At 41.3% G+C, this 26,757-nt stretch overlaps 2 protein-coding genes across 15 annotated transcripts in view; one reads left to right on the top strand and one right to left on the bottom strand.

Annotated features, from left to right (window-relative positions):
* The window catches only part of clcn1b (chloride channel, voltage-sensitive 1b), a 36,770-nt gene extending 28,025 nt beyond the window's left edge, over positions 1-8,745 (top strand). Inside the window, exons 12-26 of one of the 4 annotated variants that reach the window (XM_077526826.1) lie at positions 262-346; positions 421-522; positions 986-1,070; positions 2,406-2,519; positions 3,004-3,073; positions 3,192-3,302; positions 4,719-4,932; positions 5,020-5,153; positions 5,237-5,418; positions 5,496-5,577; positions 6,142-6,224; positions 6,314-6,358; positions 6,401-6,532; positions 7,397-7,483; positions 7,628-8,745. In XM_077526826.1, the coding sequence (XP_077382952.1) occupies positions 262-346; positions 421-522; positions 986-1,070; positions 2,406-2,519; positions 3,004-3,073; positions 3,192-3,302; positions 4,719-4,932; positions 5,020-5,153; positions 5,237-5,418; positions 5,496-5,577; positions 6,142-6,224; positions 6,314-6,358; positions 6,401-6,532; positions 7,397-7,483; positions 7,628-8,029 (1,928 nt within the window). In that variant the 3' untranslated portion in view covers positions 8,030-8,745. Of the gene's footprint in view, positions 1-261; positions 347-420; positions 523-985; positions 1,071-2,405; positions 2,562-3,003; positions 3,074-3,191; positions 3,303-4,718; positions 4,933-5,019; positions 5,154-5,236; positions 5,419-5,495; positions 5,578-6,141; positions 6,225-6,313; positions 6,359-6,400; positions 6,533-7,396; positions 7,484-7,627 lie in introns of all 4 variants that reach the window. The other 3 variants (XM_077526825.1, XM_077526823.1, XM_077526824.1) reach the window with 3 other exon arrangements.
* Positions 8,746-9,128: 383 nt separating this feature from the next.
* fam131bb (family with sequence similarity 131 member Bb) overlaps positions 9,129-26,757 on the bottom strand; it is a 34,812-nt gene continuing 17,183 nt past the window's right edge. Inside the window, exons 2-9 of one of the 11 annotated variants that reach the window (XM_077526840.1) lie at positions 25,832-25,869; positions 21,910-21,945; positions 21,466-21,559; positions 16,684-16,908; positions 16,110-16,250; positions 14,691-15,028; positions 14,343-14,612; positions 9,129-13,640 (exon numbers count right to left, since the gene is read on the bottom strand). In XM_077526840.1, the coding sequence (XP_077382966.1) occupies positions 13,392-13,640; positions 14,343-14,612; positions 14,691-15,028; positions 16,110-16,250; positions 16,684-16,908; positions 21,466-21,559; positions 21,910-21,945; positions 25,832-25,869 (1,391 nt within the window). In that variant the 3' untranslated portion in view covers positions 9,129-13,391. Of the gene's footprint in view, positions 13,641-14,342; positions 14,613-14,690; positions 15,029-16,109; positions 16,251-16,683; positions 16,909-21,158; positions 21,257-21,456; positions 21,560-21,909; positions 21,946-25,578; positions 25,870-26,757 lie in introns of those variants that run through there. The other 10 variants (XM_077526838.1, XM_077526839.1, XM_077526848.1 and 7 more) reach the window with 10 other exon arrangements.

Raw genomic sequence — 26,757 nt, 5'->3', positions numbered from 1 at the left:
CCGTGTAGCTGAATGTCAAAAGGCCAAATTGCACGGGAAATACTAAGTCCAGTTGAAATCTCGGATCTGAAGGCTATAATTTTAGTTAATATATCACATTACAGCAATCCCCAGATAACATGAAAATTTGACCTTGAGGCTTTGTGTGAGCAGACTGGGAATGAAATCAAAAGCAATTTGATTTGTCGTGAATTGTATTATTTTCTTCAACTGAGGCTGATTGTTTCTTTTTGTTTTTTTGTTTTTTTTTCCCCCTGACAGTCACAATCACTGCTCTCTTCAAAACCAACTTCCGCATGGATTTCCCCTTTGACCTGCAGGAGCTGCCAGCGTTTGCAATAATCGGGTAATGTGTGCACGCGGGCGTGTGCATAATGAAATGAAAAACCTATCTGAAGGGATTCGTCTCTCCGCTTCCAGAATCTCGTGTGGCTTCCTGGGCGCCTTCTTCGTCTACTTGAACAGACAGGTGGTCCTGTTCATGAGAAGACCCACGGCGCTCACGCGCTTCCTGACGAAGCAGTGAGTCCCGCACGCACGTATTTACATTCAGCACAAAACCGTGGACCCCCTGAAGCATAAACTCAATCCATTCTTGAACCTTGGAGGATCTGCTACCGTCACAAAACCTTGATTAACTTTCCGCGTCTTTGACGCACGTCGAGCTGAGATCTCGTAGCTTTTTACTGAATGCGACTTTGTGTGGCGACACCCGCTAGCTTGAAGGCCTCACTTGAACATCTGCTGACGTAAAGCACATTATTTTGCACGATGAGCTCATCAGTCTTCATGGTGGCAGGAAGCAGGAGAGCTTTAATAACCTTTTGGCAAGGTATTCACTCAGTGTCTGCTCCCCTGCGGCCCGACAATCTGGAAGCACTCATCGCCGCCATTAGACGGGCAGGCAGAACACATTTGGTTCGCCTTAATCCAATGTTTTTGTTTTGCTAGTATAAAGTGTTTGTGTGTGTTTGTGTGTGTCCAGTCGGTTGATCTATCCAGGCGCAGTCACGCTGATCATCGCCACCTTCACGTTTCCTCCTGGATTTGGGCAGTTTATGGCTGGCGAGGTGAGGAAGAATCATCTTGTGCTAATATTGTTGTCTATCAAATAGCATTTAACTCATTCACCCCCAGCCATTTTAACTGAATTTTGCAAGGCCCACAAAATATTGTGTTCTATTGCTATGAAAACATGGACCCTACCAAAAGAAAGATTAGAGCTTCATCTTTCATCAGGAAAAAAGCATATTTCTATCTGTTTCTGTTTTGCAGCAATTAGCATTAGAATATATCTAAGTCTCATCATTATTCCCAATTCTGTTTAAAACAGTGGGGAAAAGAGCTTGTTGCAACATGGCCCTGGTTAATCTCTTATACTCTGCTGTCACCTGCTGGCCGTTTTTGTAGTTTCAGTTCAGAGGTTACATCAAAACCTTCTGTATGCTCTAGCATTGAAAAACATAAACATATAAATACGTCTTTGGGAGCATAGCAATATTTAAAATAGAATGTTTTTATACGTTTTTGGGAGCAAATGAGTTAATGAACGCCGGACGTGAGTTACGGTGCACTGATTTTTATTGCAGCTGATATTTTATAGACCCAGAATAGGTGAATATCTGCGATAGAAGAGACCACATAAAAAAAATTATTGTATGTCTATTCTATTCTATTCTCTCTATTTGCGTGCTTCTGTCTAAGTTGTGTTCAGATAGTCGCACTAAAACGGTTACTACACCGCAACATCGATGCTAGCTTTGTTAACCCGTCTATAGCGTTTTGCATTGTAGGTTAGCATTAAGCCAGCTAACCGCTCTGAAGTGAAGTTATGTGTAGTGCTGTCCAGGTTTTTATTTTTTATTTTTTTTATTTACTTAGTTTTAATTAGTTTTCAGGGTGGTTTTGTTAGTTTTTATTGATTTTAGTTATTTAATTAATAAATGCTTAATTTTAGTTTAGTTTTAGTTTGTTTCACTATTAGTTATTTTGTTAATTATGCGGTTGTTTGAAATTCACAGTGTGTAATTCTGTTTCTATTAGGTTTAATTTGACAGTAAATTTCAACTTGGAGATGCGTTTAACAGTTTAAAACGTTTTTTTTCTGTCAAACTGCTACTTTTTGTGAAGTTCAGTCACCAAATTTAGCACTCTTATCTCAGAATCACTTGTAAGTTGAGGACACGCGCTATAGAAAATGGATGACCGGACTAATTCATTGTGTAGCTTGAGCACGCCGTACTATGACATCATTTTTCTTTTGCCATCTCCTTTGCCGAGTTTGGCCAGTGGCGACGAGAGCGATGATCAAATGTGCCGCTCCTCTGCATTTGTATTGAATTTCACCTTCCTCTGAGATGAGTTTTTGGGAGTTTTACAAATCCAGCGTCATCTTCCCGTGGCAGCTCATGCCCAGAGAGTGCATCAACTCCCTGTTCGACAACTTCACCTGGACCAAAATCTCAGCAGACGCCCCCCCACCCGGCCTGGGCCGCTCGGCCGTGTGGCTTCACCCTCAGGTCAGCGTCTTCGTCATCCTCCTCCTCTTCCTCGTCATGAAGGTGAGCAGCGATACACTCTCATTGGTCAAAACATTCAAGTAGCACTAAGGAACTTTTCAACCTTAACCAAAGCTTAACCTTTTATTTATGTATTTATTTATTTATTTATTTTTGCAAAAATTATGTTTTTTTGCCTAAATCATCTCCTCGTGATGCAAATCGTTGAATTTTTTATTTCCTAAAAATCTGAAAAAATAAAAAAAATTTCTTGAGTGATTATTTTAAGTATGCGTCGACATTTAACTTAGTTTTGGCACATCTCATGACAAAGAATCAAGAACTGGTTATAGTGACGGATTTTTATTTTTTAACACCATGTGCAATCGGACGTTTATGTCATTTGAGTGTGTCGTCGTACCTGTTCACGTATGACTGAGCGAGTGTGTACACAACCTCTGGGATTGCTCACCATCCTTTCCCTGATCCTGTTTTTATGTGGCAGTTCTGGATGTCAGCAGTTTCCACCACCATGCCCATCCCCTCGGGCGCCTTCATGCCAGTGTTCATATTAGGTAAGAGGATTTATTATTTTTTTATTTTAGTGATGCAAAGCATAGTTACCGGCTGCTGACCTTGAGCAGCTTCTCTTGGTTGTTCCTCACCAAGCGTGCCTTTCTCTCGCTCCTCCAGGAGCCGCTTTTGGTCGCCTCGTAGGGGAGATCATGGCCACTCTGTTCCCAAATGGAATCCTATTTGACGGGATCGTGTATCGCATCCTGCCGGGAGGCTACGCCGTCATTGGTCAGTCTCGGGCGTCCTCCACATTGACCTTCTGCCGGAAAATGAAATATGGCCTCCAATGGATGATGACTGTGACCTTTATAGAAAGCCGATCACAAAAATGTTATTATTATTATTATGGGAGTGGATTGGAAGATAAATTTTTGAACTTGAATCTTTATTATTATTATTATAATTATTATTATTATTATCATCAGCATCATTATTATTATCATTATTATTATTAAACTCAGTCATTACAGCATATATTTTTAAATAATTTTTAAAATTACCTCAGCGGAAATCCCCTTCCACCTTCCCCCCATTTTTTTTTTTTTTAATGAGTTTGTTTTTTATTATACTGACTAATAATCCACCCTTAAGATAGATATTTATTAAAAAGTATTATTTATCAAGTTATTCTTAATCAAAAATCAAAATATTGTGGATAAGATTTTTATTTACATACACATAGTGCATATTTTTCTTCTTAAATGTATCTCTTTTACCGAGCCCCAAACTCAAGGCCCGGGGGCCAAATTTGGCCCAACCAAAGCATTTAATATGGCCCGTGAAGGCAAAACACATTTGTTGACATCATGTTTCTCGTTAAAATATCAAAATTGTAAATTGTCTTCACCTTTATTAACGATATATATTGCAAACATTTTTATACAATTTCCCTTTTAAATTGAGAAATAGTTGAACAATTTTTTTTTTTTTTCTGGCTTCTGATATCACAGTTATGGGTGATAACCTCTGGGTATCTCATGATACGATACGATACGATAAGTAAATGAAATGACTTAAATATTAAATCCAATTAAATCAATATTAGTATTCCTCAAAAATTGTGTGCTTCAAAAAGTCAAAACATAGAAAATATGTTTTCAAATGTTAAAATTGAAGACATAATACTCATTTTTCATAGAAACCTATGCAAAACTCAGAGTCAGTTGCTGGACAGATAAATGTCTTACACAAATAAAAGTAAGCTCATGAGTCTTCTTCGCATGAAGACTTACGTACATTTCCCCGCCACTCTTATGAGGTGCTCCCCCTAGTGGTCTGCCAAGTAATTGCTCAATTAGTAATGGACAATGGTGCCGTTATAGTGGCTGTATATTGACTACAAATATCGCGATACTTGGCCTAGGTGTATCGATAATCTATCAGGAGGCAAAGTATCACGATTTATCGCAATATTGATAATATCGTTTCACATTTTGTCCCACTGATTTCCCATGATCAATTTTGTCGCCTCATCAGAAGTACGTCTCCCATCACGTGCTCAAAGTTTACAAATATCGACCATCTGTCTCATCAAAAATCCATCCAGACCAAACACAAACAAAAGCTGTGCATGTCATAATTAATAAACAATAATGATACAGATGCATGAATGATACGCCAATATTTTGTGCTCCCTGGTACCAGGAGCGGCGGCCATGACGGGCGCGGTCACTCACACCGTTTCCACGGCGGTGATCTGCTTCGAGCTGACGGGTCAAATCTCTCACATCCTGCCCATGATGGTGGCGGTGATCCTGGCCAACATGGTGGCCCAGGGCCTGCAGCCTTCGCTGTACGACTCCATCATCCAGGTGAAGAAGCTGCCGTACTTGCCTGAGCTGGCCCTCGGGCACATCAGGTAGGGTTGGCACCCGCGCGTTATGAGCCGAGAAGGTGTTTCGTCATGTCCATGGTGGTGGTTTTTCTTTTGTTTTTTGTTTTTTAGCAAGTACAACATCTTTGTGGAGGACATCATGGTGCGCAAGGTCAAGTTCTTGTCATCTCACTCCACCTATCGGGAAGTCAATCATCTGCTGGAGACCACCACACTGAAAACCATCCCGCTTGTCGACTCCAAAGGTTAGGCAAGTTAATAATTTGCTAAATTGGGAAATATACTATGCATATACAAAAATGGCTATGTTCCTTCCATGCCTGCAAAGAATCTATGATTCTTCTGGGCTCCATCGAGAGGATGGAGCTCCAAGCCGCCATAGACTGGTGGCTCTCGCCAGCGAGGCGGGTCTTTGAGAAAGGCCAGAGTTCACCGAGCCAAGTCTCCAAAATCAGCTGGGAGTCCTTCACCTTCGTGGATGAGGAGGGCGGTAACGAGGGGGCGGACAAGGTGAGGTCGATGAGGACGGCTCGCTACGGTGCCGCGTTGATGCGGATGAATATGAACGCGTGTTTTATTTTTTCCAGGGTGTGCCGGTGCTGGATGAATGTAACGGGCCCATCCCGTCCCCCAAATCTCAGGAGCCCGCCGGCAATCACACAAGCTCAGGTAGCTCCTCACAGGTGTCAAATTTATGATTTTCTCCGGTTTTCTGTCTTTGTGGCCAGTTGCGTCTTCTTTGACAATTCTGTCGTTTTTGTGCTTTTTTTTTTTTTTATAAGTTTGTATGTTTTTTGTTGTTTTTATTTATTTATTTATTTTCCTAAGTTTGTAGGATGTTTTTTTTTTTTTTTTAAATAAGTTTGTCAGCAGTTTTTCCATTACAGTGTGCCAGTTTGCAAGTCGTTTACTTTTGGCTGTGTGTTGTCACGTGAGTCTCCTCCCCCAATTTCTTGTAGTACAAAGACTGACCTGTGAGAGGCAGCATGGTGCCAGAGGACTTCCAGAAAATACAAAGAAGAAGAAGACGTAGAAGTAGTAGTAATAGTAGTGATAGAAGAAGATGGGTTAACGATGAGCTTATCTAGCAATGCCATTGTAGAAACAAAACAAACTTTTCTCATTGTCATTTTTACGTTGGAAAATTTCGACCCGATTGTCAGTTTGCAACTCACTTAACAACTCATCCATTTAAACGATGCTTCTTCTCTATTTTTATATTCACGTTTTCAGACAAGCGCAAAGCACCTTCTGTCCGGAGGACCCTTCAAAGGCTCTTCTCCTCGTCATCGTCGACTGGGCAGACTGACGCACAGGTAACGTCACCCTGCCATTTGCTATTTTTGACTTGGAATATCCAAGATGGCGGCTTCATTGATTTTCTTTGTTTTATTCCTCCCTCCAGGAAACAGCTCCACCTACACTGACTGACACCATGTTGCCAGACGAGGTACAGTACCGCCGCCGTTCAGAAAAGTTACCATATGATAAGTTCGATCCCGTCATTTGGCAAACGCAGATAAAAGCCTGGGAGGAGGCGGAGATGGACAAGCCAATGGATTTGGAGCAGATTCGCATTGACCCCTCCCCCTTTCAGCTGGTGGAAAGAACGTCTTTGCACAAGGTAAGCAACTCAAGTGCCTGAATTTTTCAAACCGTCATTTGGGCATAAAGAATCGAGTGAAACCGCGACTAAAATCGTGGTTCTCCTGGAATTGTTCTGATTTTAAATTTTGCCACGCTGAGGACCATTCAGATATGAGAAAACACCTCCAGGTTCACGGAATACAGTATGATATTGTATTTTCTTAAGGTCCTGAAAAATGAAGCTCTCTTGTGAAAAATTCCAGTGTTATTAAATTATTAATAAACTGGTTTAAAATACAGAAATTCATAGTAAAGTTCTTAACAGTCAAAAAGTAGTTCAAAGGATTTTGTCCAAAAATAACTGGTGGTAGCTCCTTTCCTTCCTCCCTGGTTAGCTCCCCCATTTAAACCATGCAAATGTTATTTTATATTATTATTATTATTATTATTTTTTTGTAAGTTAGGATTGAGACTTGTTTGCAACCCAGATTGTCCAAATTCAAACAATGCCCAACAATATTGCTTGGTTGAATTGTATTTATTTATTTATTTATCTATTTATTTATTTATTTATTTATTTTTGTCTTTCTGAGAAAAAGAGAGCGAGCTTCAAATATGCTTTGAATGTAATGAACTAATTCAATTTAAATTGTGTGCAGCAAACCCTGTGAGAAGAATTCCACACACGCTACATAATATACATTATATATTGTGTGCCATCTGATTTGTATGCAGCACATGAATGCATATACATGGTTAATAAATGCAGGGGACGTGTTTAAGAGCAGCCACGCCAGCAGAATGCTGTCACATTCCAATACATTTAACACTGACTGGAAGGCGCCCTCCTCCCTCCTCCTTTCCCTCCCTTCCTTCCTCCTCCTCCTTTGTTGTTCCTCAGACCCACACTCTGTTCTCTCTGCTGGGTCTTAGTCACGCCTACGTCACCAGTATTGGCAAGCTGGTGGGTGTGGTTGCACTCAAAGAGGTAAGACTCTATCTTTTTTTTTTTTTTTTTTTTGACAGTTTGGACATACTCGGTGTTTAAATCCACCTCACTAAAAAATTGCGCATGCCTATGAATCGCCAATATTTCAAAAAGTTGACTTGAGTTTGCTTCTTGTGGTCCCAGTTACAAAAAGCCATCGAGGGCTCGACTCGGAGCGGCGTGAGGCTCCGCCCTCCTTTGGCAAGCTTCCGCGACGCCAGCAGGAAAACCAAGAAGCACCAGCCGCCCTCGTCCGCCTCTTCCTCCCCCACGTGGGACTGCAACCTTTGGGGCGAGGGGAGCAGGAGGGACGGGGACCCGGCGGCGAGGAAGGACGATTCCCGAGAGATGCCCGCCCGTGAGGCCCCGCCCTCGCCCGGCAGCGGCGGAGGCGACTCGGCCGGCGGCGGCGCGCGCCAGCCGGGGTCCCCGTCCACCTCCTCCCCCTCGCCCGGCGACTCGCCGGGCTCGCCCAGCGGCCCCGTCCTCGCGCTGTCCTCCCTGCACGAGGAGCGGGAGAGTGATGAGTCGGATGAGCCCGTCTAGGACGGACGGACGGACGGACGAACGGACGAGTCAGGTCACAAACTTTGCGCTTTCAGCGAGCCAACTTTTTCTACTTTTTTTTTTTTTCACTCTTCAAATCTCAGGTGCCTTCCTGTGTCTTTTGACATCTCCGTCCTTCTATACGATGCAGATCTACGTCAGCGTCTGCTTTTTTTTTCACCAAGAAGCTTCATGGAAAGACTGGCAACGTTTAAAAATGAAATATGACACTATAGACTTAATGACGATGACCTCGACGAGGATTGACTGTTTACTGATTAAGGTTAATTTAAATGTATGATTTTACTGTTATATGAGTATTTTAAATCACCCATAATGGTCTGTAATTTTTAAAAATAAATGGGGGGAAATTATGAACAATTTATTTTAATTATTCATTGACACTTTTCCACTCTGCTCAATATTGAGGCACATCATCCACTAGAAAAGATATAGTTTTTTTTTTTTTTTTAACAAGCCAATAAAATTATTCAATAGAATGTTGATAAATGTCTTACATAGAAAACGGCGGTAAATGTCAAAAATCTAAATTATGAAAAAAAAATAATATATTTTTAAAAATAGGCGAAGGACCTACTGTGGTTTTAAGTTGTAATATTACCAATCACCACTAGATGGCAGACATGTCTGCCTTAGACTACAACATGAGTTGGGCTCATAATTTCTGGTGGATTTGCAATGATATGTAAAACAAATATAGTTCCGTAACCTCAATAATATTAAGGTTTTGAGTGAGTTGATTTATTTATTTATTTTTAAAGAAGGAAAGCAGTTCTTAGTCAGTTTTATGCCATCCTTGAATAGTAATTTTTATGCGAAAGCCCTTTGCACTAGTGAAAAAAATAACAGTATTATGTGCTTATTTTATTGTTTGCTTCAACCCCTTTGATAATGGACCTTACCAAAAACGAAATATATTAAGAGCACGTGTTTTACCCATATTTAAAATTGTGTCGTTGTCCTATGTGTATCAACATAAACATCCGTGCTTGAAATGCTTCTCCTGTTTTCAGACTATGCAAGGGCGCAAAGCAGAGCAGGTCTAAAAGAGGACAAACGCACATACAATATGCAGGAGCCGTTTTCTTTTGTCTTGTTTATTTGCTCCACAGGTGGAGACCAGAAAAGGAGTTGGGAGCGGTGGGAGGAGGTTCGGTCGTGCAAGAGAGACGAGGAGGAGGAGGAGGAGGAGGAGGAGAAACAAAACAGATGAAGACATTAACTGGGGGAAAAAAATGGAGACCAGAAGGAAGAAAGCTCCATCAAGCATGCGTGAGTGCCAATTTTTTTTTTTTTATCCACACTTTTGCACAAGTGTATTGTAATTTCACACAGAAGCCGCGGGTCTTGATGTTGCTGATTGCCTCCAGTATCCTTTGGTTCAAAATGTTTCCAAGCCAAGTTTTAACCATCTTCCGACGTGACATCACGTACACACAAACGTAGAAATGCACACAAAACACGCACAAAGCGGCAGTGGACTCGTACAAAAAAGGCGAGCGAGTGAGTGATGAGAGAGAGACGTGGTCCTTAAAGCCTTTACATCCACAGAAATCAATGTGGCTTCGTATTTATTCATTCATTGAGATTTGGATCAACAAAAGAACAAAAAGCAGGAATTCACCCCCCTCCTTCCCCATGGAAAAGAATACGCAGTGCCGTTCCCGCTTTCCCCCCCGCCCCATGCATGTTGCCTCTTTGAGGTGAGCCCAATGTCGAATTAAAGCAGCATCTAAACGAGACCCCTTGACGAAAACATAGAAGGGTCACATAAAACTGTAGATTCTGTACAAGCTCCTCCTCCCTAATTGCTCAATAAATAAATGAATATGTGCCATTGTGTAAAGACATTCTGTTCGGAACGCGCTGAAAGCGACGCCAAAATCCAACTTTTTAAATCCCTCAGAGTTGTTTTCGCGGCGTCCAAAGTGCACGCTAAAAATTACTGGGTTGATTTCCTAACCAACTCGCTGGGGATTTTGAGCAGATTGGGTTCATTTTACCCAAGTTTGGGTTCACGGAAAGTATTTAGTACTTTAACTCATCTGACCCCTTGTTGGATCCAACGTGCTAGGGTCCAATTTTGGCCCCAATCCAACTGGGTGCAAATAACCCATCATTGGCTTTGTCCCCTTTTGGGCCCCCAGCGCTGGGTTAGCCACTTCACCCAATTTGGGTTACTTTTGAGCCAGCAGTTTTTAAGCGTGCACAACTTTTTACAACCATGACACCTATTCTAGCTTCAGGGATTTCAAGTAGAAAAATAAACATTGTCCCGACATTGCATAAAGAAGCCATCAATACATCAATTCATTCAAGTCAGTAAATTGCTGTTTTTTTTTATATATATATATATATATATATATATGTATATATATACAGTATATGTACTGTATCTTAAAAGTTCCTCACACAATCAACAACATGAGGAGAAGATGCTCCCCGACAGAGAAAAAGACATGGAAGTTTTCCATGCACGGAAAGTCTCTATAACTACGCCCCCTCGCCCCCCCCTCTCCCCCCCACCGTATTCCTCACCGGAAAATACTCCAAATAATACAAAATAAATGCAAAAAAAAGTGTCAGCACACGAGCAACTGCCTCACAGTAATCGCACATGAGCAAGGAAGACGCCTTTTTTTTTTTTTTTTTTAGCTCCGCCTCATCTATTCCCTGATTGGCTGATGGGGCAGCACACGTCCGCGGTAGGCGCAAGGCAAGACCCACACAAGCACGTTTTCATCGCCGCCCAAATGGAACCGACGCACACATGAGCAAACGCAGGCCTCAGTTGTCAGTCAAGGAGAAATCACAACATAAAGTTAAGACCAAATGGTGAAAGGGAAAAAAAAACAAAAATCGAACCTGATCACATTTAACGAGAAATTTGTGAGTCTAAGGTGTTTTTCCTAAATTATTTACACTTATATAACACGAGCTGACACTTGTGTCTGCCTATTGCTGGTTACAATTTGGATATTCATGTTTTTTTTTTTAGGTCCATAAGCGTTTTTATGATGTTTGGCTTTTTACATCGCCGTAATAAAACAATCAAGATGGGATTCAACTGTAGACTTTGAGTTTTTATGCAAAAGGACAGATGGCATTTACCACTGAGGAATTAAAAGTCCCGATCTCTCGTTTTTTTTGTCTTTTTTTTTTTGTCATCTTTGGACAGATGAAACCAATGGCAACTTATATCACAGAGACGTTAAGAGAAAAGTATGGAGATGATCCAAAGCATTTCACAACATGTAAAAAAATAAACGAGAGAAATCGGAGTGTTTATTGATGAAATAATACTAACAAATTAGTTAGATTAGTGGCCTGATCTAAACCCTATAGAGCATGTAGCACATGAAGACCTGGCAAAGCGTCTCCCGAAAGATCTTTGGCAGACTTTCATCCAACAAAAATAGTATTTCATGGTGAAAGCCTGTACGAGAAACCTTGTTGTTTAAAAAAAAAAAAAAAAAAAAAATGTTTATACATTTTTACACCTTCCACATACTTGAAAACATTTGAACTTATTAAAACATACAAAAAAATATATAATTACAAGCAAACGTATAGAAAATAATGCTAATATTATCGTGCGTGTGTTTACCGTACATGCGTGTGCCTTTAAGAGGCGGGGCCTTGTGGGCTGGCGTGTGATATCGGCAAGTCCAATGTGTGCTCCTTTGTGTCTCCGGAACTGATTTGAACCGTGCCTCTCCTTTCCCACACACGCGTTGGCATTGTAGTACTGAGATTCCTTGAGAAGTTTTTCGAGATATGAGTCGAGTGCAGACTTGAGATACGAGTCGTTTATGGTGGCGATGAACTCGACGAACTTCACAATAAGCAGCAAAACAAAGCGGAATAACTGGCTGAAAAAAGGCCCCCGCTAGCATAATGCTAACGCTATTTAGCATCTATGTTGTGGTTCCTTTTTCACAGTCACATCTTCTTGATCCTCTGCATAGAATGACTAATATTAGTGGCGTACTGATGAGTTCAGAGAAGAGTTGAAACATTTTTTTTTTTCGGGGTAATAGCCTTTTCATTCATTTCAATGAGAAAAGATGTGAAAATATCACAACGGATGTACCATGTCGTGCGTCAAATGGCTCTAATTCCTGAATGGTAAATGCCTACCTTAACTTTTGTGAAACCGCTCAAGTGAAAGCTGAAAGTCTCCGCTTGAATTTTTATTTTTGCGGCGGTGTAAAAATGTGTAAAATCCCCCCCCCCCAAAAAACATTAATTGTCCACAGAACTTCTGGACCTGACCGTATGTAGTCGTTTAGTGGTGCTGCAAGATGAGCCAACAGTGAAATCCATCACAACACACGAATCCCTTAAAAACGTTCTGGTCCGGGCCAGTACATTCAAACAATCATCATCATCAGCATCATCATCATCATCATGTGAGGGTTGGCGTTGTCAAGTGGCGGCGTTTTGGTTGCTGATAGCTTTCAAGAGTGGGCCTCGGCCAACATCAACAGTCCAGAAGGCAACCTCTGATGGGTTGGATTGCATCAGTGCAACAAAAAAAATAAAATAAAAAGAGAGCTCTAGCTTTTATCCCAAGTTATCATTCCCCGCCGCTACCAGCCTACTGCGAATCCTCCGTCCCGCCACCCGCCCCCGACTATGGTTCAGTGCAAAGTCTATACAGTGCTGTATAGTACAGGTACTCCATAGGAACATGCATACAGTGAGACAGAGTAGGAAGCACACTTACCTTTACAGTACAATCCTTATCTGTGCAGCGTTTATTGTGTGTGCGCGGCGTTGTGGAAGTTTTCATTGTGTTCATCATTTGGTGGGGGAGGGGGTTGCGTAACTCATTAGGACGTAAGAAAGGGGAACACGTAATGTGTAAACAAAGTCGCCCCCTCCTCCTCCTCCTCCTCTCACCTCCTCCACTGAAGGAAATTGTTAATATTATACACTTAAATGTTTTTTTGTTTTTTTTCACTTGCACCGTTGTTATAAAATTATTCCTATTATAATGTTTGAATATGTTAGGTCTTCGTTATAGGGTGATGGGGTCGCATGCATGTACCCGCCGCACAGCACCCCCTCCCTCCCGATCCCTGATGGTAATGTCCGTGTAGCTCCTCATCCTCCCGTCTTGTGTTTTACCTTTGGGATGTAAGGCTTACAAAGTTTGTTGCATCAGGTCTCCTCATCAAGCGCAAGTTCCAAAACAATCCATCTTGCCCAGGAACAAAAAAAAAAAAGTTTGTATTTTTTGATACCTGAACAGCAACAGGATAATAGATTGATATTGTATTACTACGGCTGACCCCCGGTCAGTTTGTAACGGAGGAGTCACGTGGCAGCCAGGAAGTCAGTTGGTTGCCATGGAAGCGGCCGGCCCGTCTTCCTGCTGCCCGGCGGCCTCCTCCTCCTCCTCCTCTTCCTCCTCCTCCTGTAGCGTGTGAGCGAGGCCGGCCGCCGTGGCGTCGGAGGCCCTCGGCTCGCCCACCGGCGAGGCCGGTGGTTGCCCCGGACTACTGCCGCCCGAGGCGTCCCCCGGATGCGTGGGCGGAGTCAACGTGGACGACTCTGGCTCCATACACAGTGTCATTTCTCCATCCTTAGAGATGGATAGACAGACAGACAGACAGACAGATAGGGCTGTCACTATCAAATCTTTTAAAAACCGACTATCCTATATTTCATATATATATATATATATATATATATATATATAATCTTCTGTACATAATGTATTAAAAACACCAACAAAACTAGCAGATGCTAAATGGTTAGCAGTAGCGATTAGCATTAGCGCGCTAGTGATTACTATTAGGGTTATAGTTCATACATACATCATTATATCTTCATGAGTTGAATTGAGTGGATATAATTATTTTTTTTATCTTCTGTGCTTGAGCATTATAACGGCAACGAAATTAGCCTATGCTAGACGGTTAGCAATCGCGATTAGCATTAGCGCGCTAGCAATGACCTGTTAAGGTAAACAAACACTAAACATTGAGTTCACACATATATCATATCTACATGCGTTTAATTGAGTGGATATAAAAAATTTTTTATCTTCTGTGGATGAGTATCATTAAACCGACAACATTAGCCTATGCTAAACGGTTAGCAATCGCGATTAGCATTAGCACGTTAGCGATGACCATTTAAGGTAAACAAACATCATCATTTAGTTCACACATAAATCATTATATCTACATTACACATGTAATGGTGCCTTAAAAGTCACAACTGTAGATAAATACTAAATAGATGCATTATAGCCCGCATTGTCTACATGACGCGAGCTCACCTTGACCTCCTCCTCTTCCTCCTGCTGCTCCAGCAGCGGCGAGTGCTCGTTCCCCACCAGCTCCTCACCGGCGGGAACGCAGAGGCCCGGCTCCACCACGGCCGCCGCGCCCAGGTAGCCTCCGGCCTCCACCTGGTAGGCTTCCATCTGGCCCGCCGAGTTCCACAGATCCACCAGGGGCGGGTGCACTTGGTGGACCAGGCTGTGGATGGTGCTGTTGGGGGTCGCTTGCAAAGATTGGTTGGCGCTGTGCAGCCGGTGTTCCAGTGACTTGGAAACCAGAAAAAGCGTGGAGATTGGGGGGAAAAAATCATCAGAAAATAATATCCGTCATGCATGCATGCTCACCTGATGCTGCTGATACTGCAGGAGCTGCTGCTGCTGCTGGTAGTGCTGCATCTGCTGGAGCTGCTGCAGCTGCTGCAGTTGGCTCTGCTGCTGGAGGTTAAACTGCTGCTGCTGCTGCTGCTGCTGTTGCTGCTGCTGCTGCTGCGACAGGAAGTGAGCGGCCGCCTGCCCGTCGTAGCCCTCGGTCCCCACGAGGTAGGAGCCGGCGGGGGGAGACGCCACGCCGGACGGGTCGCTGTTGATGGGCTCCCAGGCGTCCGAGGAGGAGAGGCAGTAGTGTCCCTGGGAGACGTAAGTGTGAGGCCACACCTCGGCTGAGGAGTGGTGCAAGATCTGGTCTAGAGGAAAAATATATATTTAAAAAAATAAAAAAATGGGTGTGGGCACCAGAACCAGAATTTGAGAATGGAACCTGAAGTCACACAAGTTCAAATTGGAGCAAAATTGTTGGGAAAGACACTTGTAGCGAGTTTTATTTATTTTTAACCAGTGTCGTAGATTAAATCACACAAACAATAAGCGATATGATGCTAGTCCACATCATACTTGACAAACCTTCGTTAAGGGAGTGTTGAAGGTTTCGTTTGTCTGATTTGATTTTCTTTGTGACTTAATTGCAATGCTTCCAGAAGCCGAACGATTGACTTGCCCAAATTAGTTAAACTACAAGACTCAAGGAAATTAAGTGTCTTCAAATCTACACCCCAAAAAAAAGAAAGAAAGAAAAGTTAAAATTATTAGTGGAGCCTGCTCTTTAAAAAATAAAATCATCAAAAATCGACATAAAATTGGCAGGTTTTTTTTTGTTTTCTCACTGTTACAAAGTTAAACAAAAACTAACGGACAAAGTTTTGTAAAACAATTAAATTTTCAGACTATAATTTAAATACTTATTGTGTTAAGGAACCCAAAAAAAAGTCACTTTATTCATTATATATTTATTTTTTTATTAATCGGCCAATTCATCGGTAATCGTAATTTCATTCTGAATTTCCATTGGCCTCACAATAGCCACATTTTGTTGGGCCTTAGTTAATAGCAGCCCCATAATGTTGATTCATGAATTGTCACATCACATGACGGCAACACAGAAACACCATTTTCTCTTTTTTCCTCAAGAGACGGATATAAATTGGACCCCAGAGTAAAAAAACAGCACAATTTTTCAACTCGAAGCTTGTTATTTTTTTTGTGTATTTGATTTAAAAATCATGGGATAATTTCATGCAAATGAAGCATCACAAACCTCTGGGTTGTAAGGACAACAACAAAGCATAATGTGGCGCTCATTAATTAAGGCTGACTTGCATGCGGGCTAAACTCTCCAAATGTGCTGTTTATGCAGATTTGGGCCTTGCAATTTGGGGGGGGGGGAATATATTTACGCTTTAGGATATTTGCCTTTGCCAAACTTTTTACCTCGACTCGTGATACTCTCCTGGTTGACCTCGCTCAGATGCGCCACGCTGCCCTGGTTTGATCCCGACCGAGGGCTCTCGCCATCCATCGACGACCAGGCCAGCAGCGTCGCCTCGGAGATGGCAAACTGCTGCAGGATGCCTGAGGTGAGACAGCAAAAAAAAAAAAAACACATGCAGGGGCTGAATAACTGGCATGAATCCCAAGAAATTCAACACCACATCACACTGTAGTAAAAAAGAAATGTTCAAATTGCAAAAGATGCAAATTATACATGCATGAATGCGATCCGTACGCGGTTCATTCGAGCGGATATCCAGAAATAGTTAAGGCAATATTTGACTGGCTAACGCTCCTCGCCGCTAACGCCGTCCTAGCAACGGGAATATTTGGTCAGTTAACACCGCCCTAGCAACAGAAATGTTTTGGCTGGCTGGCTGGATTTTTCTGCTTAACTCAAATTCCACAAATGTAATATTAACCAGAGTGCCATATTTAGACTAGTGAGGCTGCATAGAACATATTATTGTCAAAAAAATAAATAAAAATTGGGTTGCGGTTGCATTTTGCCAACCTGCGGCGAATCGGGCCTCCTTCTCGCCGTCGCTCAGGTCGCTGTAGGCGTCGTTCTCCAGCCGCCGCTCCTTTTCCCGCTCCTGCGTGGTGATGCGGGACTGGGGGAGGCCGCCCACGCCCACCGACGTCATGCCCCAGTTTTGCCACTCAATCATGTGGGCGACGCGGCCCTGGGCCATGGCCGTGGGCTTGGTCACTCGTTCCTTCATGGTGCGCGTCACACCTGAAGGGCCGACGGCGAGTTGAGACGAGACGGGGCGTCATTTCCAGAGAAAATGGAGACGAGGCATGTGGGGGAAAATAGAAAAGAGAGGGGGGAAGGGCAGACATAAGGATAGGCGCGTCATTTCCGAGGGTGCGTGACGGTTTGGCGGCGGATGTTTTGATGGCCTGTCAAAATATGTTCGGCTTGGACTGACATATTGCTTTTCCATTTGATGTTATTGAGCAGCACGTTTTCGTCTTTTGAGTATGATTGATATGATGTTATTACACGCGCTCACCAGACACTTCATTATGCACACCTCCACAATGGCGTGGAATGAAAATCCAACACGACATCATCATGCTTTTGTTTTGATTGACACATGCCAGAGTGGCATCCTTTCAACAATATGTTGACTTTTGTTTGTAATATTGTTTATCTCCATGACAACCGCAACATAACAATCAATACTCGCCATTGGATTGTGCAGGTGTACTTAATAAAGTGTCCAGTTTAGCGTCATCAGATTCTCTATTGAGATTTTTTCAGTAGATACAGTGGCCATAAAAAGTCTACACACCCCTGTTTAACTGGCAGATTTTTGTGATAGGAAAAAAACATCTTTTCCACCATCAACCTGTACAAGTCAACTGAAATTGTTTTTAAATCTTATTTAGAGGGCATGTAAAAATAAACAGAGAAAATGTGATTCTAAAAGTGTGCACACCCTTGACTGGAATGTGCCTGTGTTCACATTTAACCAATCACATTCATGCTTATGTTTAAATGGGAGTCAGCACACGCCATTAAAAGGGCCTGGTTAACTCCAAGTAAACTTCAGATGTTTTAGTCGGCTTTTCCTGAGAATTTATTTTTATTTTATTTATTTTTTTTACTTTTTACCAGAAGCCTGATCTCTATCGTCAAGGAGAACTTACGTCATGTCAGATTTATTCATTTGCCTTCATTATTGGTGGCTGGTATCTGCAGCCTCCACGAGTACCCGATACCTTAAAGGGATACTTGACTCATTGAACAATTTTCAGCAGTGAAAAATTCACATTTTGTCCAGAATGAATTTAGTAACTTCATTATTGTTCATGTAAAATCAATACCTTTAAAAAGTAATTTTTCTACTTGATGTCGACCGATGATGACATCACCTGTGCTGAGGCAGTAGGTACCGGCGAATTGTGGCTCACCTGTTTTCTGAGTTTGGTCAGTAAACTGAGCCATGATTGGTCGTTACCTACTTCCTCAGCACAGGTGATGTCGTCATCATCAGTCGACAGAAAGTAGAAAAATTACTTTTTAAAGGTATTAATTCTACATGAAAAATAATGACATTACCACATTAATTATAGACAAAATGTGAAGTTTTTACTGCTGAAAATGGCTCGATGAGTCAAGTATCTCTTTAAAATAAAGCTAATATCAGCTTGATACATGTGTAAAAATGTGTTACGGTCTTAATTTGAATATTACAAAAACCTGGCAGTTGATCAGGGGTGTGTAAACTTTTCATATCCACTTGTGTCCGTGTATAGTATTTTGAATGCTGCAATTTGTAAATAATTTGCCCCTATTAAATATTGCTTATCTCTTCTAATAGAGTTGTGTGAGCATAATGTTCAGTCAAAGCCCGGCTGCGGTTAAATGAGGGTGTTCATGAACATGGATTATGAGAATAGCTGAATGACAAAAGGTTATGGAGATGACATTCATGTGTTGAAATGAGACGCGGCCTGAGCAGACTGCGGGAAAGAAAGAAGGAAGGAAGGCAGGCAGGCAGGGATGGGATGCGATGTGATGCATGAGCGCTGTCTGTCAGATGTGCATGACGAGCTGGAAGGGGTTAATTGGGGTGTCGTGACAGCTTCGGCATGAGTAACGAGAGGCGGGCCCGCTAAGTCGGAACGTGCTACGTCTCCTCACTGTCAATCAGCCTTCCACCCAAGCGCTCGGCGGGAGAAATTCATTTCACCCGCACCCGAGCTGACCGGGCGCGTTGCGTCCGAGCCTGCTGACTTGCACGCGACCGGCGCGCTTGATAATTTACTGTACACCCCCCCCCACCCCCACCCGCACCCCCCGGGCTGTTGTGATGCTCTGCGATGGAGGCGAGTGGATGAGATGAATAAATGATGTGGATGTCCACACAGTAGAACAGCTGCACTGCACTCAAATCAACATCAACTGCACTGCAGAACACAACTAGATCAAGCCAGTGGCGACTCGTGGCATTAGGAGCAGGTGGGTGCACCGCGGACAACTGGGAGGTGGGAGGGGCATACGGGAAGCGTTCAGTGGAATAGTGTTGCTAGTTGAATGCCACCAAGGGTCGACATACTGAACGAAGTTTCGAGGCGCACAACAGGAAGGCACCGCCGTACGTACTTACTGCTTTTCATACTTTTTTTTTTTTTTTTTTTTTTTTTTTTTTTTTTTTTTTTTTTTTTTTAATGGCCTAGAGGTGTTTTCAAACAAATGTTACTTTAATAATATTATTATGATGTTAGACTTATATATTTTTGCCAACCAGTGATAATTTCATCGACAAAATTTTTGTCATAATTTTTTATTTAATTTTTTTTAATTTAATGTCACAAAAGTTTTCTTTCAGACGCAAACTAAAATAGAAGTCATTCATTGAAACTATATTGAAAACGAAAATTGACTAACAATTTCGTAAATATAACAGTGATGAAAATTCACACAATCCAATCAAATAACTAATTTTGTGTATAAAAGTTGAAATGTATGCTGAAGGAAAATATTGACTGTCAGTTTAGTCGACAAAAATGGCTCTTTATTTGCGTCGACTAACATTGGATTAAAACTAAAATAAAATCAGATGACGAAATTGTGACTAAAACTTTAATTATTTTTAGTCAAAAGACTATAACTAAAACCAAATTAAAATTTATTTTCAAAATTAACACTGATGCCAACTTACATTATCACATTCGTCTTTCAAATTAAAATAGTTTTAAAATAATTAATAAGTAATTAGCTTATTTTCCCCTTGCATGATAGCTAAGAACGTAAATTGATTCAATTTCAATTAATTTGTATGGGATTTAACAAATTGGATCCCTGAATTGTTTGTATTTGACTTTTGAGGTTCCGCCATATTAAAAAAAAAAAAAAAAAAAAAAAAAAGCCTCCTTTTAGGGCTGTTTTTTGAGTCATGTTTCTGTCAGCCCCTCATTTGACATTCAAACACCCTTGTGGGCATATGTCAATTTTGTCACACTTGACCAATTCTGCCGAGCAATAAAGTGTCACGCAAACGTGACGTAACCGAGAAAACGGATCAGGGATTATGGCGGCTACTGGCTTGCTAATTTCATGTTTTTGTATTGATTTATGCTAGTTTGAGGCTGAATTTGTGGCAAATGTTTTTTTCTTAAAGATATTAATTGTGGGAATGCTGAAACATTCCCACCTATGTTATTATAATTTTTATTCTCCACACTTTTATTTGCTGCCTAACAACTTCCACATAATACTTCCAATTTCCATTTTTCTAATTCCAACTAGCTTAAAAAATTGACGCATCCTGGGGTATTGATCGTCTGAGTCCACATTACTTACAGTATTTACACAATTTAACTTGTAACATCAACTTTTCCCCATTCATTTTCAATGGGACGGACATTGAACTTTTTCTAAGTATCACTTTCCACGCCCACTTCCATACATATAATTTAACATCATTACCAGGTGTCTGATACTGCTCAGTGGCACAGTCAGTTAAGCGCGTTGTTTAATTAATTTCATAATTTATCCCTCAATTTGCTTTCAGCATTCCCACGCAATTTCACCAGAAATTGCACTTAGTCTAGTTGTAAATGAAAGAAAAAAGAAAATCAGGTTTAAATATAAACTTAACATTTATAGTTTGTGCTTTTAAGTAGTTGGCAGCTATTGTAAACATGTCTTGTAAACCACCCATCCTGCATTCTGCCACTTGTGCAAAATTACCGAGTTACCGGCATCACTCACTTTTCGTCATACAGTATGTAATCTAGCCAAGTTGTTGGTGCCCCACCAGTTTTGGTCATTCTCCAAAACGCCACTGGATGAAACCAAAACAAACAAACAACCCAAAAAAAAGCACTGCACTGAAAGAACACACTTGACTGCACTTGATTCAACTCCACTGAACAACGACACGTTTGCACAAGTCAAAAACATCCAAACGGATTAGAATTCAGCACAAGACACAGACACCAAATGACACTATAATTCACTTCGCCACTCACCTGTTCTCAGAGCAACACGCAGCACAGTGATGTTTGTATTGTCTTTTGCGAGGCTGATTTCATTCCCCCAATGACTCACGCTGAGTCATTGGCTATCACAGTGTGGGCGGGGAGGAGGGGGAGAACAGGAAAATGCGGGGGGAGGGAGGGAGCAGGAGGGGGGTTTGTGAAGAAAAACAAACAAACAAAAAAAAAAAACAGGGGAACCCATTTTGGGTACCATGCTGACTCCAAGCGTCCGCGGCGGGACGGAGCCAACATGGGGTGTTGTTTACCCGGTCACAGCACAGACACACACCTGACACACCTGACAGAGAAGACTTAGCCAGAGCGCCGATGCCGTAAGCGTTTGAGTTCCTCTTGAGGCGCGGCAGGATGGACGTGGTGTCCTCCATAGACAGCTGCAGAGAGGAGGAGAGAGAGAGAGAGGGATGGCGGAGGGAGAGGAAGGCGGGGTGGGGGTGGGGGGGGTAGAAAAGAATTGTATGGGCGGTGTGACGGGGCACACAAAAGACACCGAGACAGTGTTAGAGAGAGGTGAGTGGAGGGGAAAGGTGATGGAGATGTTGGATTAATACAAATCGACATCGCCCAGACCCGTTGTTGCAAGTTACCGTGTGCTTATTAATTCCTTATTATACAGAAAACAACCGACAAGACTTGGAAGCCAAGGTGGGCGGGGGGGTGATTTGTGAGGGATCGACCTTTCCCGATCATAGCGGGTGCAAGGTGATGACGTCACAACACTTACATTGATCCCCTCCCATGAAAATTCTGATCGTCCATGCTGAAGGAAGGGAGAGAGGACACAATTGACATGCGTGGCGGAAGGTGGAGCGCAGGCAAAGCCAGTTAAAGGCGGATTGCAACAGATTGCACATGCGGAGGGAGGAGACGAGGCGAGATACAAGACACGGACGGGTTTTTCCAAGAGACGAGGACCAGGATGACAGGGAGAAGAAGGGGGAATTGAACAGCCATCAGTTGGGATTTGTTCACTTTTTTATGAGGAGCAGGCTGAATACGCGGGGGGGCATGAATGAGCACCTGCGCCATCCAATGCCAGATGTATTCAAAGAGAATCGTGATGCTTCGTTTTGAGCGGGGATGTAAAAGAGGTGGAGCATTTCCGCTAAGTTTTAAAAGGAAAGGGGAATCGAACATTTGGGGGCTTTTACAAATATTACACACTGGGAAGGATGAATGGAAATTAAACATAAATGCAAAGATTTCGTTTTGTCATGCGAAAAGAATATTTTTAAGTAGAATTTTAACAAGTTTTAAGTGTGTTTTTGAGCAGTCAATTATTTTATTCAAGAACAAAAACATGAATGTTGAGTTAAATATTAATCGTCCTGCAACACGACCCATTAAGAAAAATGCACCAAGCAATCCAAAATAGTCTTATTTGTATTTTCAGTTGAAAAGAGACCTTGCCGCTCAACATGCAAATTTAAAAAAAAAAAATAAATCTTGTTTTATTCATACTTATGATTAAAATGTTTACTCTATTTATTTATCTATGTATTTGTTTATTCACTCACCTATTTTTTATTAATTTATTGATGCAAACTTTATTTACTTGTAGAAAAAAAATGTTTTTCTTATCTTATTCTTTACTGCGCGACCGATTTCTGTTTCATGTACAGCACTTTGTATACAGCAAGGCTTGTTTTAAAGTGCTTTATAAATAAAGTTGCATTGAGTTGAGTTAAATTAGCAATTAGTCTGTCATAATGTGGAGTCTGGTTAAAACGGATACTTCAGGAGAGTTCGGGAGAAATTGACGTTTTTTTGTGTCGATACAACAGACTTTTATTTATTTGTTTGTTTGTTTGTTTGTTTATTTATTTATTTGATAGCTACTGGCTATAGAAAATTTGTTTAAAAAAAACAAAACATCTTTTGAATAAGACCAGACATTAGACCATTTTTTATTTATTATTATTATTTTTTTGCTATAATAAAATAAAGTGCAATTGTACATCCACTACAGTAAGTGGCACTCACTTTTTTCTTTTTTCTTTTTTTTTTTTAGCCAAATTGATGCACTTCAAATATTTTGTTACAGACTAAAAAAGTTTTTTTTTTTTTCTTTCTTTTTTTTTTTTTTTTTTACCCAAATTGATGCACTTCAAATATTTTGTTAGAGACTAAAAAAGTTTTTTTTTCTTTTTTTACTATTAATGAGGATACAATGTTTTGCAGATATAAAAAAATATATAACAATTTATAGACAATTTTACAATAAAGCTGTGTAACGTCATTATTCCACCGCATTCTCCTCATCCCTTTAAGCCCGTCTTCTACTCAGATTGATTTGGCTGGCAAGTTTAAGATTTAAAAAAATCCACCAATTTGCTCATACAAGCCAAAGTCGCCGCAATGTTTCAAACGCTGACACTTGTCCTAAAAACACGACTTAACGATCATAAATGGAAGATTATTGTTGGGACGAGCGGTGTGCGTAGTTTAGCAGTCAATTGTTTTTTTTGTTCCATGTGTTTAATAAATTCTACAAAACTTGCTCCGACTATATTTAAGCACACTAAATATAGAAAAAAAAATTGCTTGAGTTTCCAAATTCCCTGACAAACATCTCTCAGTGTGATTCGGTGAAGTTCTTCACCAAAATTATCAAAATATAGTCAAAAATTAGCATTATTTTTGATGATTTTTTTTGTACTGAATAATATTTGTTGCTGTGTGGTCGGACCTAATGTTGTGACTTCCGAGTGTGTATAGCTAAGAGCCAGTGGAAGTGTCTGTGTGTAATCGAAAGACAGAAAAAGATGTCAGCGGTATCTGATGCAGCTGTCAGACAAAAGACTGAAGCTGGCGGCAAGACGAGTGTGTGTGTTTGCGTGCGCGTTCATGTGTGCGTATGCTGCCGTTGAGCGCAAAGAAGATAAGGCGGGATTTCTCTTTTGTCAGCTGGACACTAACTGGACCACAGGAACACCGGGTGGCTGCCGAAAAGTCGATCGTCGCACTCAACTTTCAAGTCCGGCACCATTCGAGCCAAAGTGGAAATAATTTTGCCCATCCGGATTCAAAGGTGAACTCATTAGAATTTGGTGCGAACAAGGGCAAGGTCACTCTCAGAATACTTCACAAGAGCCAATTTGGCTATCTTTGTAGTTTTTTTTTATATTAATGTCCACGAGAATGAAAGGAAGTCATGAACTGGTGCAAAATGGCTCTCGCCAAATCATCTCAACATACAAATAACATTTTTATCATGTCAAACTATTTGATATTATATACTAATGTTAGCACTCAGTGAGCAGACTTTTGTTAGTCCACTTTATAAGGTGTGGTTGAGCATTTCAGTAAATATACGTTTAATTTACTTTGGTGTCGTTTTTACAGTCAACTTCAACTGGAAGTGACAAAACAACAGCAAACTTGGCTTCTTATTTGGAGAACTGCGCAAGCAAGTGAGTCTTCCTTTTTTTTCTGAGTGATGTGCAATATTCTCCCATTTTTTTGACAGTGAGAGAGTGAGAACAGTAAGTAAGGAATACTTTGAAATGTGTTTTTTAATGTGTTTGTGTTTAAAGTAGACGGGAGGGGTTAAAACGGTAGCAAACATATTCATATAATTGATGACATTGAAATTCGTTGGGGGCAAAAAACAAAGCTATTTTTAACCCCCTTAAAAAATGCTGATAAAAATGTAATATACATTTTCCACAAAAAGGACCAAAATGGGGGTAAAAATGAAAAATATTATGGATTTTTTTTTTTTTTTAATGTGACTCGCTAAACCACAAGTAGGCGTGGTCTGATTGTCACAAACGGACGCATGATTGGTGGTGCGAGGTCGCTCTCCAACATCTCGATTACATCAGCGTTCATTTCTGCTTCTACAATGTCTCCACCTTGACCGCCGGGATCTTAAAGATTATAAGGGGAGCCGCTTTGATTGGCCAAGAGTCAGCTGCATTCCATCCTTGAAAGAAAACCTTGCGCATAGTTAGACAGGGCCTGAAAATTATTACTTGCATATTTTGCATCGCTTGTGTTAATCAATGCAGCTAGCAAGTTCCTGTTCTTTTTCTTACGCCTCGTTTTTTTTTTTTTTTGGCGTAATCTTTGTCGTTGCGTCCTCTCTCATTCGTTAGTTCGTACTCGCATCACACTGATGAAGAGATTTAACACTCGAGTGGTAGAGTGCACCCACTGAAGAACCATCTCCAAAAAAAAAAAAAAGTCTCCCAAAAATGATCATGGGTGTGGGTGTTTTTCTCTCTGCAAGGGCATGGCGCATAAATAAATCATGGAATCGCTCTGCAGTACATTTGGTTTGAAAAGTGAAGCTGCGTTTTAGTGGAAAATGGCTTCCTCTCCAATGCCCCGTCCCGGATGAGGAGGGAGGGAGGGGGGGGGGGGGGGTGTAATGGGAATGGTGACTGACTTATCAGACATCCTGCAACTGCAACGGTGGAAATTGAAGCGCCTAACACTGACGCGGAGCGCGTTAACGTTCCTCGTCTACTAGGCACGAGCGGCGGCACTTGACGGAGAGCTCCAGTCGAGGGCCGAGCTGCCTCTCGGCGAGCTGCGGTGCTGTGAAACCGACTACATCGAGTCGGCCGTGTCGCTCGCCCAGCTTGTCCGCCTGTGGGAAAAGTTGTGGCGGAAGGTGAAGAATAAGAATAAGGTCTTACCTGCTCCCCATCCTTCTGGACTGGCACGCCATCTGCTGCTGAGAGCAGGAAAGAGAGAGAGAGAGAAGGTTTATTAACATTCTTTTGATTGAAGCCAGCTTGGAGAGTAAACAGAAGCCACAAGTGAAACATGAGCAGATTTTTGCCAAGGTCAAACGCAGTGGTGGGAAGTCAAAAATACTTTGTTACTGAGTTTAAATAGTTTTTTTTGGTATTTGTACGAGAGTTTGTGGATTTATGAGGACGACAAAAGTGGACAGAAGCCACATGGAGGAACCTTTTAGCATTGTTTGATGTTGACGCCTCAAAGGATGATTTGTAGCCAATTAAATGGCTAAAAAAACGCAAGATTGTGGTGTTCAAAAATCTAATCTGAAAAGACAAGGGTATTTTATTTCTCGTTTATTAGCTAATTTAGCTTTTTTTTTTTTTTTTTAAATCAGCTCAGAATGTTACAAAGCTATGGGAACATGTAGCATAAAAACCTGAGCTAACGCTAGCTAACGTTTTGTCCTTGTTATTAAGAGGAAAACCATTTTGTGTACATAAGGTTGTTGTTGTTGTTTGGCCCGTTATCAAAACGGGTAGTTTATATAACAGTAAACAATCCAGTTTTATTTTTGTACCTAAGTGCATGTGTTGCATTTAGCCTGTACTCACTGGCGTGCTAAGAGGTGTCACGTAGCTATAATGTCAAGCTAACATAGGTGTCATGGCTATCATCCCATATTTAGCAGCTAGTGAACAATTCTCAGACAAAAACATAAAACAAATTGAACGTTGTGTATTTAACCACAGTACATGAACTTACGAAAGTCGGCTAGCTTAATGCTAACACACAAAGCAAAATACTGTAGAGAGGCAAAACAAATCTAGCATCAATGTCGCTGTATTGATGAATCTTTAACCAACTCATATTGAAACAC

Source organism: Festucalex cinctus, chromosome 7 (assembly GCF_051991245.1).
Source record: "Festucalex cinctus isolate MCC-2025b chromosome 7, RoL_Fcin_1.0, whole genome shotgun sequence".
Taxonomy (NCBI): Eukaryota; Metazoa; Chordata; class Actinopteri; order Syngnathiformes; family Syngnathidae; genus Festucalex; species Festucalex cinctus.
This window is presented reverse-complemented; position numbering and strand designations above follow the sequence as displayed.